This window comes from Drosophila yakuba, chromosome 3L (assembly GCF_016746365.2).
Source record: "Drosophila yakuba strain Tai18E2 chromosome 3L, Prin_Dyak_Tai18E2_2.1, whole genome shotgun sequence".
Taxonomy (NCBI): Eukaryota; Metazoa; Arthropoda; class Insecta; order Diptera; family Drosophilidae; genus Drosophila; species Drosophila yakuba.
This window is the reverse complement of record NC_052529.2, coordinates 15,740,501-15,753,180: the sequence shown is the minus strand read 5'-3', so window position 1 is coordinate 15,753,180 and position 12,680 is coordinate 15,740,501. Positions and strand designations below refer to the sequence as shown.

Here is a 12,680-nt window from a genome sequence, read left to right as displayed (position 1 = left end):
CCTGGCCGCGTTCGCGAAACACAGTCATATCCTTGGCGCTGATGACGAGACCCTCAAGAATTGCACATCGAATTTTTTGCTGCAATTTGGCGCTTGCCAAAATTAACTTAAAAATGCAAATTGTTTTGTTAGCACCTAGTTTTTTGAAATTATCGAGGGGAAAAGATGTCAAGAATGCCGGAGGGGCAACTCCCTGCCTGCCCTTCGTACAAAGTTTCTGCATCGAAAAATCTTGGAAAACATTTCTGTATTTTCTTTTTGCATAATTGAATTTTCTTTGTGTTCTTTCTTGCTGCCGTTTGTTGCACAATGTTGTCGAAGTGGCTGAAAAGTTTTTCTCAGAGTGGAAAAGTTAGACTAAAAGGCATATTCCCCGAAACAGAAATTTAATTTTTTGTATTAAGCATAAAATATTTAATCACTATTGGAACTTTAAGCTTCTGGTAGAAGTCTTGTCTTTAGTTGTGTTAACTGGAATGGATGGTGTAAATTGTAATAATGTAATATACGTGCATATCATAATCCCATTTATGTTCTTAATTAAAAACTTGGGAATTAAATCTTATCAAAAAACAAATACAATTTTGAGTTGGGATAAGCCATGTCTACCATATGATTCTAATCAAAATGGGCCCTTTGTAAATTATTCATTGAAAAGATTTAAAATTTTCTATTATTATTATATATAAATAATAACTCTTTGAGTCAATCAAGCCATGTCATTGAAAGATTAAAAGAAATCAAATTTCTATTATGTAAAGTACAAATATTTGTAATATCTTTTCAAGTCGATCTAGCCATGGTGTACGCATAAATGTTGTGACATCAAATACTAAAGTGCATTCAAGTTACAATAAAACATATTGCTACAAAAGTGATTGATGATCACTTGCTTAAAATTTCTGCACCAAATAGTTGGAATATTATCTATAAGTATCTAAGGGTTTCACAGAAGAACCCGATTAAGTAGTACGCAAGGATACTGCCCTATTTAAAAATGTATTTGTGCAATAAAAACCAATTGGATTGATTTTAAATCATTATAATTAACAATACCTACATACATCTTTATCAAAACCAAAAATATTAAATTAATTGTTATTTACCGACTGTTAAGCAAACAAAACTAGAAGAGGGTAAGTACCGAGTCATCGGATAATTGTTGATCTTTAAATTGAAATGCTTTCTTCTGGAATGTTCCTTCTTACCGTCGGTTATTGAAAGGCTTTCTTCTAGAAAGTTAATTTTTGCCGTCGGAGAAATGAAATAAAAGAAGTTCATATTCCCAGCTCATTTTTCGCATCATCGACTCAAGCTTACTTCGCTTGTAGATAATCTGAAGAATGGATTGCTACCAGTAAATAAAATATTCTTTTTTTTTAATTTTCATTTTTGTTTTATTGACTTTTTGTTTAGCAAAAAATTGATGCAATTTTTAGCCAACTTCGACTCATTTTCGTTTTTTCCTGGGTTTTGTTCTTTAAAAAAACTTAGAAAACCTCGTCTTACAAAAGAACTTACAAACTATTACAGTAGTAATTCATTTAAATAGGATTTAAGAGTAAATTATTTCTAAAGAAGTTGTTTTTTGTCATAAAAAAATGTTTGTAAAAAATTGGGGTCTTCATAAAAAATGTTTTCTTTTTTCTTAAAATTTTTCCTCCGATTTTCGTAGAAACAAAACCATTATCACAATCGCTTTGATGAGTAAACTAAAAGTGGGTGGGTGTTGCTGTATCCTTGACTGCTGTAGAAATCGAGTGCCGTCGGCTGATGAGTGGTGAGTGTTTTTTGGGCTGGCTCATGCTTATTTCCTTTGTACTCTGGATGTTGGACTGGACTATTGGTTCTCCCCGTATACAACTATAGTTGTTAGTTACTCGAATGTTTACTGCGATGGTTTGCGGTATTTGCCGCACTTTCTGCCGGTCTTCGGATGACATGGACTGTACTGGCGCAGCGTTTGCAGGACAACGGTGGCCAGGAATCTCCACTGGGACTCCCGCAAGCGGAGGATCTGCTGCTCCTTCTGCTCTGCCTCCCGCAGCAGGGTCGCCTGGTCGGGTATGAAGAATGCCACTGCCATTGTGGGTTTATCTTTCTTCTCGTTCGGAATTACACAACTGGGAGTGAGTGAGTGAGTGACTCAATGACTTTCTCTTCGGCACTATGAATATTTATCAAGTTAGTTCTTTGTTGCTGGCGCACACACTTTGCTTTCGTATTTTCGAGTTCGTTCACTTGCTTCTGCTGTTTCTCTTGTTCAATGTTATTTCTGAGCTGCGTTCGCTGCGGTGGCTGCTTTTCAACTGAATATATTGAGTACTGCTCCGAGGCTATTTATACCTGGTGCTCTCCCGCCGCCTTGTTCTCTGTTTTTCTGGTGGTGGCTGCTCTTTTTGGCCTTCTTCGCTCTTCGGCTCTCTGGCTGGGGTTTTTTTGTTTTGGTATTTCTGTTGACATCGCCTCATTCGCAGCTCCCAAAAAAAAAGTACTACATTTTTTCGTAGGCGGGGTGGGGGCGTGGGCGGGGCCACCTTGCGCCTGTTGCCAAGTGTGTTTTTTTTTTTGTGAGATTGTGTTGTTGTTGCCAGGTTGTTGGCAGCGCCTTTGTTGTAACTGTGTGCGGCGAGAAGTACAGTTAGCATATTAATTGTATTAAATCGTCGGAGCATGACACTCGTTTTCACCAAGGAGTTCGACGGAGAAAGACATATGAGACTTGCTTTAGGACTGGGCCGCGAAATACCCTCTATGATTAACCATCTGTAGAACAGGTACTGATTAGTGAATTTTAACCAAACTAAGCAGGATACGTGATAAGCGCCAGGTACAACTATCCCAAAGGTTTCATATTAATATCAGCAGATTGAACCGAGTTACTTGAGACTCACTTACTATTTCTTAAATATCAAATATTTAAGTCAGTCAGGAAAACAACCTTTCAGCTATAAAATTCAATAAAGATTTCTAGGGTGCCAAATATGTAATAAATTATAGTTCGTTCTTGAATTGCAAATATTATGTGTATTTAAATCAACAAAGAGGAAAAATTGAACAAACATTTTTTTGATTTGGACTACTTATATATGATAATTTATAAAAGTGCAAGGAATTTACTTAAACTGAACAGCTTCCTGTAAGGGTATCCCAGAAAGCTGTTCGTGTGGGAGGCAAGTTCACTTGAAATATGGGCAAGTGGGCAAAGAAGAGTTCCCATTTCTTGAATTATTCTCTTTTTCATAGACAAGCCCACCTGCCCCATCTAGATAGATCTCTCTTTATCAGCACATCGCGCTCTACAAGTGTTTACACATCCGAAGCTTCCGACTAAGAATTATGACAATCTCATAAATTAAAGGTATACTGTACATGCCACATAGAGTATATTGACAACAATGGGCGCGTCCCATCTTTTTTTGTATTTCGTGTGCAATTTTTTTTTTCATTAGAGCGGAACAAGTCGGATATGATATGATACGATATGAATGTTTTCGGTGGAAATCATACACGAAAATTTCCTGCGGATTAACGTATTATTAATTGCCTTTCTGATGGATATGATATCCGAACAATGTATTCTTTCTACATATAGGAAGTTAATTGTAATTATCTTTAATAATTTATATGTCGCATTATTATATATTGGTATGATGTTTCATAGGACTTTGCTGTCTGGTTGTTGTAACTTTCTCTTTAATGTTAATGTTAATTATAATTGTCATTTGGTTTTTAAATTAATTTCATATATATGTGTAACAGAAAATGAGCTCTTGCAACACCACCTTCATAATTCCAAAATCTTTTACCCCACCCAGAGTCCCGGAATGAGTTGCTAGTTCCATTCAAACTCCACCCACAAACCCGTAGCACCGTACACCGTACTCCGTACTCCGTACCCACACAGGCAAACAAACAGCCGAATCTTACGGCGTGCGTCTCAAGTGTTTCCACTGTGATAGAGCATAGCCAGCACTTTGGGGGATGTTCTGCGTCATCGTCTATAGCGACTACCTCTCCAGCTGCGATGTCTAGGTCTATTGTTGAAGGAACTACTCTACTTTCCTCTGGCGGGCGTTCTCGTGCTCGTTCTCTTTCCCTCAATGCGCCGTCCCGGTCGCACAGCAGAAACATTCGGCTTTATAGTTCTTTTTTCATGGGTCTTTTCTTTCCGGGTTCGCGTCAACACATACATACATACATATATTTATAACTCCGGGACGGTTGGGCGTGGCTTGCGTCCTAACAGCGTTTTATGCTCCAGCGGGCAAAAAGAGGAAGCCGAAAAATGGGCATTTCCCTCTCTGTCGCACGTTTTGGGGAACCAATGTGGTTCAAGTTGGAAATTTATGTTTTGGGTCCGCTTTCGTTTTCTGGGGCGGAGTTTAGCTTGGGACCTTTTTTTATGTAGCTGAATCATTGCCAAGCAGGGTGGAGCCTGAAAGGGCCTTAAGTCAACCGAAACATGGCCAACGTTATCCCTTAAATGTGTGTCCTTCGCTGTAACCTGCGGCAATTTGCGCATTAGGTATAATTGCGGCTCTCGAATGTCAATTAGTTCGATGATTATCCTCTCAAGACCTTTAACATTTAGTTCTTCATTCAGTTTTTCTTTCCTTGAGATAGTGATCTAAATTTCTAATTGCCCAATGAGGCGATATGTTTCAGTTCCCAGATAGTTATCTGGATTTTTGTATACTTGTGATTTCTTAAAGGATTGGGATAATGCGGGTAATTATTGTCATTTTTATTCAAATCATATATGACTCGGTTGGGGTGCAACAAGTAGAGCCGAAGTTCGACTTGTTTAATAACCCATATATCATTTGCATAGCTGGCTGCCTGACTTCCAATTTAACTTGTGTCTTGTGGCCTATCGAGTTTGTCAAATTAGATTATATTTCTTCGATTGAGTTTTCAATCTACATGTTAAATGACCCACATGCTACGGTATTCATTCCTGGGAAGTGTGTCAATCGAATTTTCGATCTACCCGGAAGTTTCCCGATCCTGTTTCTGATTGGGATTCCAGAAATTCACTTTACGCTTCATGAGACAGCCCACGAGACATTCCCAAATGAAAGCAAATTTTTAGCGATAATTTCATCAGTGTTTTTTCTGCCCATCTTCTGACGTGTCTCAGTCTTTGTCTGGGACTGCCTCAAATCTTTACGTCTTACACATGCCATATACGTATACAAAACATTCGTTACATTCGCGAATGCTAATGAGTAATATCAACAACGCGATAACTTGCACAATTCGCTTGGAATTTGCTTTTATTTGATTGTACCGTTTTATAGGGTATCTGAATTTATTCTTGAAAAACAAATTAATTAAATGAAGTGACAATCATCTCACAATACTTGTACCACGCACAATACTCATTATTAATACGATCTCTTGCTAGTTCTACCAAATCTACAGATTGTTCCGCTTTGAATGGTTAACAATTAGTTCCAAACGTATATCATCTTTAAATCGTTAGATAATTTATTGCAGTAATTTTCAGCTTTCTCTCGTTCCATTTCATTTAAAATTGTGCTATTGGGTCATTTATTTACTACTCAGTAGATAAATTGATAGCTTTTACTCCCCACATTTGTATTTATAATTGTTTTTAGTTTAAAAAATATATATAAAATTATTTGCACTCTTCTATAGCATAATGAGATTAAGCTATACCATAATTCCTACTTTATCCATTAATAGAATATTAAATAAAAAACCAATGTTGCAGGTTTGTAACCATGTTTGCTTATAAATTGTTATAAAATAATTGGGCCAAAATCGTCACTCGAGCCGAAAGTTCCCTCTCAATTCCTTCTTCAGTCAGGTTGCTCCCCCGCCTCTTTTCTTTGCTTAATAATATTCCAAGAATTGCGCAACGTTCTCCACCAGACCCCAAAAAATATTGTCATCTCTTTGTTGCTCCCGCACTGTTCTCAATCTCGAAAACTCTCAATTTCTCACACATTTTGGGTGTTTGGGTATCTTTTTCGGCTGCGACTGCGGCTTCGTTTCGTTAATTTGTGTTAATTTTTTATGATCCCAACTGGTGGTCTGGTTGGGTCCGCTTTTCGATCTTGTCAGAAATGTATATTTCGTTTTATTTGATTTCCCATTTAGAAAGCCTCGCGGTCGGGGAAGAGAAACAAAGACAATTGCCAAGTGATCCGTAGTGCTCGGGTCATTAACTCACTCTCCCACCTTTTCCCGTAGCCCCTATCCCCATCCCCATTCCCATTCCCATCCCTATCCCATATCCCCTTCCCAAAACGCGCTATCCCCTGTATTCACTCATTTTGTAACGCCTGTCATTGAGGACTGCTTAGGCAGACGATCCGCGCCGATCTCCAGCCATCCGATCGTCTGGGTCGGAAGCTTAAAGCGCGCACCGCCTCGGAGCTACGATTCCCAGACCCAAAAGAGCCAAGACCAAAGACCCAAGACCCCAGTCCCCAGCTCCGATTCTCGGGATGAATCATACCGCGAACACATCGGTGGATGAGATGGGAACTGGAAGGGAACGGGTGTTTCTGAGCCAGGGTCCGCACACGCTCTCATTCCACCGCCCAAAACGAGACCCATTTAATGTTGTTTAACGACTGTTTGTAGCCGGTGAGTTCTCCGCTTCTGTTACTCATCAATTGATCAGTGGGGTATATCAGGCATTATTAAGCTAATTTAATTATTCGTAATTCAAAAGGTTTAGTCTTCTTAGGAAACTGTTTGCCTATTTACTATGTAAGAGCATGCATAAATATATATAGTTAAAAATAATATTATTATTGAATACATTTTTTTACCATTACCGGTTTGATCCCCACTGACTTTAGATATATTAAAGATAGTATTTTTGTATTATTTTCTAACACTTTTTTAATTGCAACTAAGAGGTATCGCTTAGTCGTTAGCCCCCTCCAATCGCACTTGCTGTTTCGCTGCGGATTTTCAAGTGGCCTGCTGGGGGGAGGAGGGGGCTTGCTGATCGTCTCGCCGTCTGGCGGTTGGGTAGAACATGTGCATAACTGTGTTCGGGATTCGGACACTGGTCCTCTATCTCCTTTGCCTCCTTGCCCCCCTATTCAGCACTCTTCGTACACCCGGGGCAAAAAGCGATACATGGAGTGAGTGGTGGGGAGCGGAAAACTGATATGGCGATAAGATTGCCTTTGGACCTGCGATCGACTGGAAGACCCTTCTTTGGCACCGTCTACGGCCTTTGTTTAATTTATTTGATTGTTCTTTTTGTTTGTCTACCGGAGATTTGTCCGTCCGCCCGACTTGTTCAAACATGTCAGTTGGTTCTTCCACTTTTATTTGAGTAATTTTCGCCCTTCTTCTATTTTTCATAGATTTTCATAGATAACTAATTTTCGGAATGGGTTTTCAGATTTCTTCACCCAGCGTGCATCGACGTGATCGGAGGCCCATTCGGGTTCCTTTGTGTGTGTCCTATTTGCTTTATGTCATTATTTGTCTTTAGTCTTAGTTGCACTAATATTTTCCCCATGGGCAGTAGTCAAGTGTGCAGAAGTGGAGTGGGTACTCTCCATCGCCTATGAGTCATGCTGCGAGTTTTCATTCGGTTCGTGTGTGTAAATGTGTGGAAATTAGAGTTGGGCTATAAAAACGGTGGTTAGGCACCTACTTGATTGTCTTGTGGAGGTGCAATCATCATGCGGATAACTGTTTTTATAGGGCAACTGATGGATGTGCATGGACAGTTAAGATTACTCACGAATATTTGCTTATATTAGTCAGTAGAATTTTAATATGAACACGGCTGTATGTTTAGCAACGAATCTTTTCGGAAAAGTGTGAAATATGTGCGTACTGGAATATGAATATGATTCCGAGGTTTTCTAGAATAGAGGTTTTCATCTGTATTGCCTTGCTTAACGCATTTTCCAAGTTAGCCCTCACAATGCCATTTACCGAATTTATCGACCAAACGCGAGGTGAAGCATTCTTAATAGGCACAACCACCATCAATAACCCGGGCAATTAAATTTAATTTCATTTCACCGAGCAGCAAATTATGATATTGATTTAAATAAAAGTAGAAACACACACAGCAGCGAAGAAATTACGATAATTGCTTCCGTGGGTCTGGTAAAATGTTGAATTACAATAAATTATATAATTTAATTTATATTTATGAGTGGAATGGCTTCTTCCTTCTCCAATACATGGGGCAATAAAACATTTTCGGATAGTATCGTTAACCATTTCCTGCATAGGTTACTCGTAGATGTGACAGACAGTCCGGCGTCCCCAAACCCCCAACGAAATCGACGCCCATCCTCGTGATCCTATTCAAATTTCGTCTTTTATCTATTTTATGGCCAAGTGTGTGAAGAAATAGTCAAAAATACTGGTAGCAGGAGGGCATCCAGTCTTTATATACTTTGATTTCGACGCTTTTCTCCTTTAGTTTTATAGCTATCTTTTACGATGTTCTGCTGAAAGAGATAAATACAGTGGGAAAAATGGGGCGTCAACGAACAACATTTCCTTTAATAGTTTTGCCCTTACTGTTGATAAGTTACATTAATAATTTAGACTACCCAAAGAAAATCAAATATTCAATACTCAAATAAAGTCAACTGTTTTTCCAGTGTAGAAGGCGGATTGATAAGAGAGAGTTTCGCATACGTGACATTTGCAAATTTTTTAATGCGCCATTTGCATTGGCACAGAAGCTCGAATCATAAAACTCGACTGGTAAATGCAGGAGATAAAGAATCCTGGTCGAAGGGGGCGTTTGGGGGTGTGGCAAACCATATAAAGGACAATTTCAGGCGCCATGTGTTGCATATTTCATGGCGTTTTGACGCAATGCATTAAAATCGCAAAGGCAAGGAAACTAAAACATCGCCATAACCAGCTGAGTGAATCTAGATGGAATACGTTTTAAATGCTTAAGTGGTCATAAAAACATTATTTCCTGCATGGCCAAGTAAGCGATATGCATATGACAAAAGAATCAATATTAGTTCCTAAGCTATAAACACTTTTGTTTTTCTGTGCCTTTAAGGAAGCATTTCCAAATTTTTACAGTAATAATTTTTCCATAGACATCCGAGCACATACTATGCATATCTAGACGTTCGGATCCTTTCAATCCCTAATCAGAAATAATAAACCAAAATGTCAGTAGAACTATCGTTCTTGCTACTTACTTTTATTTTAAGTGTATGGGTACACTTATTTCATTTATAGTGTGCCAGTGGATGGATTAGGTTATTTTAATAAAACCATTCTGCTTTTTTGCTAGATTTAATCGAATTTATTATATTTATGATGTTATAATATCTAGAACTTAATAAATGAAATATTTTTTCTCCCTTTTAATTTACTACCTCACAACATTTTTTATTTGGCTTTGCTTTTCACATGCTTTTCTGTAAATATTGACCATAATTTTGTCCGATCCGCCAATGAAATTATTTTTAATTATCATTCACGATTTGATGATGGTTTTAAGTCTTTTTGGTGCGCACGATATTAAAAATGCCCAACGCCCAATGTTGGGCCTATAAATTGTGCGTGGTAATTAAGTCCCGCCCAGGCGATAAAAGTCCAGCGTGTTGACTAATAATGCCCCAAGAGCCTTCTGACTCCGGAGGTCCCTTGAGATGCCCCCCCTCAACTCCCCTGCCCGACAATAATAACTCATACGGCCATTTAAGTGCCGCCCAAGCTAATGACCAGATACTCTGCTATCCGCACAAATTGCGCGCAATTAGTGTGCAATTTTTGAGCGCTAGGTGGCGCGCATCTGCGCCAGCTGCCACGCCCCCTCCCATCGCCCACTCGCATGATTAGTACGGTGTGTGTGTGTTTTTGGCGTTGTAATTGCTTTTTGTAATGTATGCCCTCTACTCCACTTTCGATTCAATAGCCGTAGTCCTGTGTTCTTTCGGGCCTCCTGCCAATGGCCTCACGAGAGTTGTCAGCTTTTCCATGTCGCCATGTGCGCGAGCAAGTGGGATTTTTGATACCCTGTTATGGGAGGGTATATCCATTTTCGTTGGTAAAAAAATAATTCGACTATGTATGTAAAATAACCCAAAAAGAAGTCAATTTCGCATTTCTTTAAAACCGAAATCCTTGTCGTCGGTTTATTTATAAGTTAAATTGAACTCACAGTTTATTATTATTTTAGGGGTATCTACAGTGGAAGTCAGCGTGAGATTAGGATTCATCTTGAATTAGTATTATTTTTGTGCCTTTAAAATGTGCTATGAACAGTGTATGACCAGCTGTGCGTTTTGTGGTCGTAAAGTTAACGATAACTCTTTTTTTTCTTTGCAACATGTCGCACCTACCCACAAATGTCGCTGCCTCTGTTGCTGATGATGCACTTTGGTCCATCATTATGACAGCTGCTTGACGACCAAAGGGTCGACTTCGTCAGCATTGCTCCTGCTGAAATTGTTGGTTTGGCTGGGATGGATGAGTTTTGCCCGCTGATTGGGTACATTTTTCTTACCCGGCTGGGGCTAATTTTTTCGCGGTATGAATGCGTTTTGTGACATTTGACATGTGTAAGTACCGCCTGAACTCGAAGCGCAGCTGATGCCTTCCTATTTGCCATGATTTGCAGCAGTGGGAGGCTGCTTCGTCATGGTGATTAGTCCTTACCATTTGTTGCGTTTTGAGGTATTTAATTTTTAAAATTATTTTTTCAGCTAAAAATTTAATTAAATGCGCTTCGACTATTGGTACATATTTGCATAACTTATTTGTTGCAATTCTTTATGAAGAGACTCAATCAGGTGCTACTTTTCCGGTGTATGTATTTGAATAACCTGTGCGTTTCATGAAAAGAATCCGAAATCAACATCCACCTGCCTCTCTTTGGTTGTAATTGCCGTGGTCCTGTCGCTGGCCAGATTCATTCATGCCCAAATTGTTCAAAGTGAAATTCGTTGCCTGCTGCATTTGTCAGTTTGTCCTTTGCCTATTTCAGGATGTATTTTTTCGATACCCTTCAAACGGGCTTGTCAGTTTGACGTAATTCCCTACGTACTTAAAAATTATATGAATTATTTACAAAAACATCGTTTTAAGTACTCGAATGTCAACATACATTTTCAGCGATTTAGCTATTTACAAATCGTTGAAAAAGTTGGCTTTTTAAGTTAATGAGCTTTACTTGTATTACTTTTTCTAAAGTATGGCACATATGTATATATTTAATATCCATATAGCGTATCCGACAGCCACCGTTTTTTAAGCTTTTTTGAAACTTCTGTTGCAAATGCGCTTTTACGCTTTTGACTTCCATTTGCCCAGATCCGCAGTTTTTTGATATTTCACTTTGCAAAAATATATCTACATATGTATACACACAAGTACAACATTTGCGGCTCTTGTTGTGCGGCGTGTGTATTTTTTTTGTAATCGCATTAAGTGCGCTTATTTAACGCAAATCTGCCCGAGCCTGGAATCCTCGAGTCCTGTAGCCTTGATCCTGGCCAAACGCTAATGATGACTAATTTGTTTGCTTTGCCGGAGTCCCGCAAACTCCTTCCAAAAATCCAAATCCAGTTGAGTGGGGCACATGTGTGTGTACTGCTGGCCACAAGTGTTTGCCAGGGACTTCATATCCTCCCCCTGAATATCCTTTTTTGGGTTGTTATTTTTGCAACATTTAACGCTTATTTGGGCCTTACTTACTAAGCTTTTCTGTCCTCGGCTTTCCACTCTGTTTTTCTTTCCGTTTTTGTTTTCGTTATTTAGAAAAGCCTTTTCGATTCGTTCAGTCGAGTTTGTTGTTTTTAGATGCAGCGCACAATTAATTTGCAATTAGCATTTTGTCATGAAAGGTTCTGGGGTGCTTGCGAAGCATCAAATCGTGTACCCATGGGAGGTAATAAATGTGTACATAATACAATTTAAACTTAAAGCTTTATTGGTTGAGTCTAATCTAACCACTTGAATGTAGTAAGCCAACTTTTCATAAATGTGAATATTCGTTTGTATATTGAAAGTATATACCTTTAAAGAATGTATTGTCGTAAACGATCATTCCACTTTACATAAGGTAAACTATAACTTGAAATAAGCAGATTGGAAACGATTATTCTTATTGCCTAAGAACTTCGCTCTAGCATAATAATCTTTGATGGCCCACATTTAACTTGGCCCTCAGCTAATCAAACTCATAGCCCAATCCCCATTTTCGAAGCAAGTAAAAAATAGTTCAATCCGATTAACCAATTTACTCACCATGGCAAAATATCACCCTTGTCCAGAATTCATTAACCGGACGTCCCAAACGAGGACCAATTGCTAAATTAACAAATTATGCATCAACCAAGCGGCAAACAGGGGAAAGATTGTTGGTAATAGAGGCCAAGTATCAGAACAAAAAAAGGAGACGAGCACTTAATTTAGTTAATGTAAGCGAAGGACATTCCGAAGTCTGGAAGGATGCTTGACATTTGACAGATGAACTTGGGAAAAAAAGTAAATTCGTGGGGAGAAAATAGCATCGCTTTAAATCTTGATGCGTCTCAATTTGTTAGTTGCTATGAGAAAGGACAAAAAGGGAGAGGAAGCTTCTTAGGATTCAAGTTGGTCCGTAATTGTTGCAAATAGTGGGTGGGAATAAACTGGAGGAAGGAGAAATGAGGAAGGACGAAAGAACACCTTACTTCGGTCCC

The 12,680-nt window shown here is 38.8% G+C and overlaps 1 protein-coding gene and 1 long non-coding RNA gene across 2 annotated transcripts; both read right to left on the bottom strand.

Moving 5' to 3' along the window:
• Positions 1-1,395: 1,395 nt before the first annotated feature.
• LOC6534224 (cell death protein rpr) lies at positions 1,396-2,308 on the bottom strand. The gene has a single exon (XM_002094870.3). The coding sequence runs from the start codon at positions 2,084-2,086 to the stop codon at positions 1,889-1,891; it is 198 nt and encodes a 65-aa protein (XP_002094906.1). The 5' UTR covers positions 2,087-2,308; the 3' UTR covers positions 1,396-1,888.
• Positions 2,309-10,099: 7,791 nt separating this feature from the next.
• LOC120321550 lies at positions 10,100-11,053 on the bottom strand. The gene is made up of 2 exons (XR_005561212.1): positions 10,502-11,053; positions 10,100-10,437 (listed from the first exon to the last, which is right to left on the bottom strand). It is a non-coding gene; the product is annotated as an uncharacterized LOC120321550 (long non-coding RNA).
• Between the last annotated feature and the right edge of the window lie 1,627 nt (positions 11,054-12,680).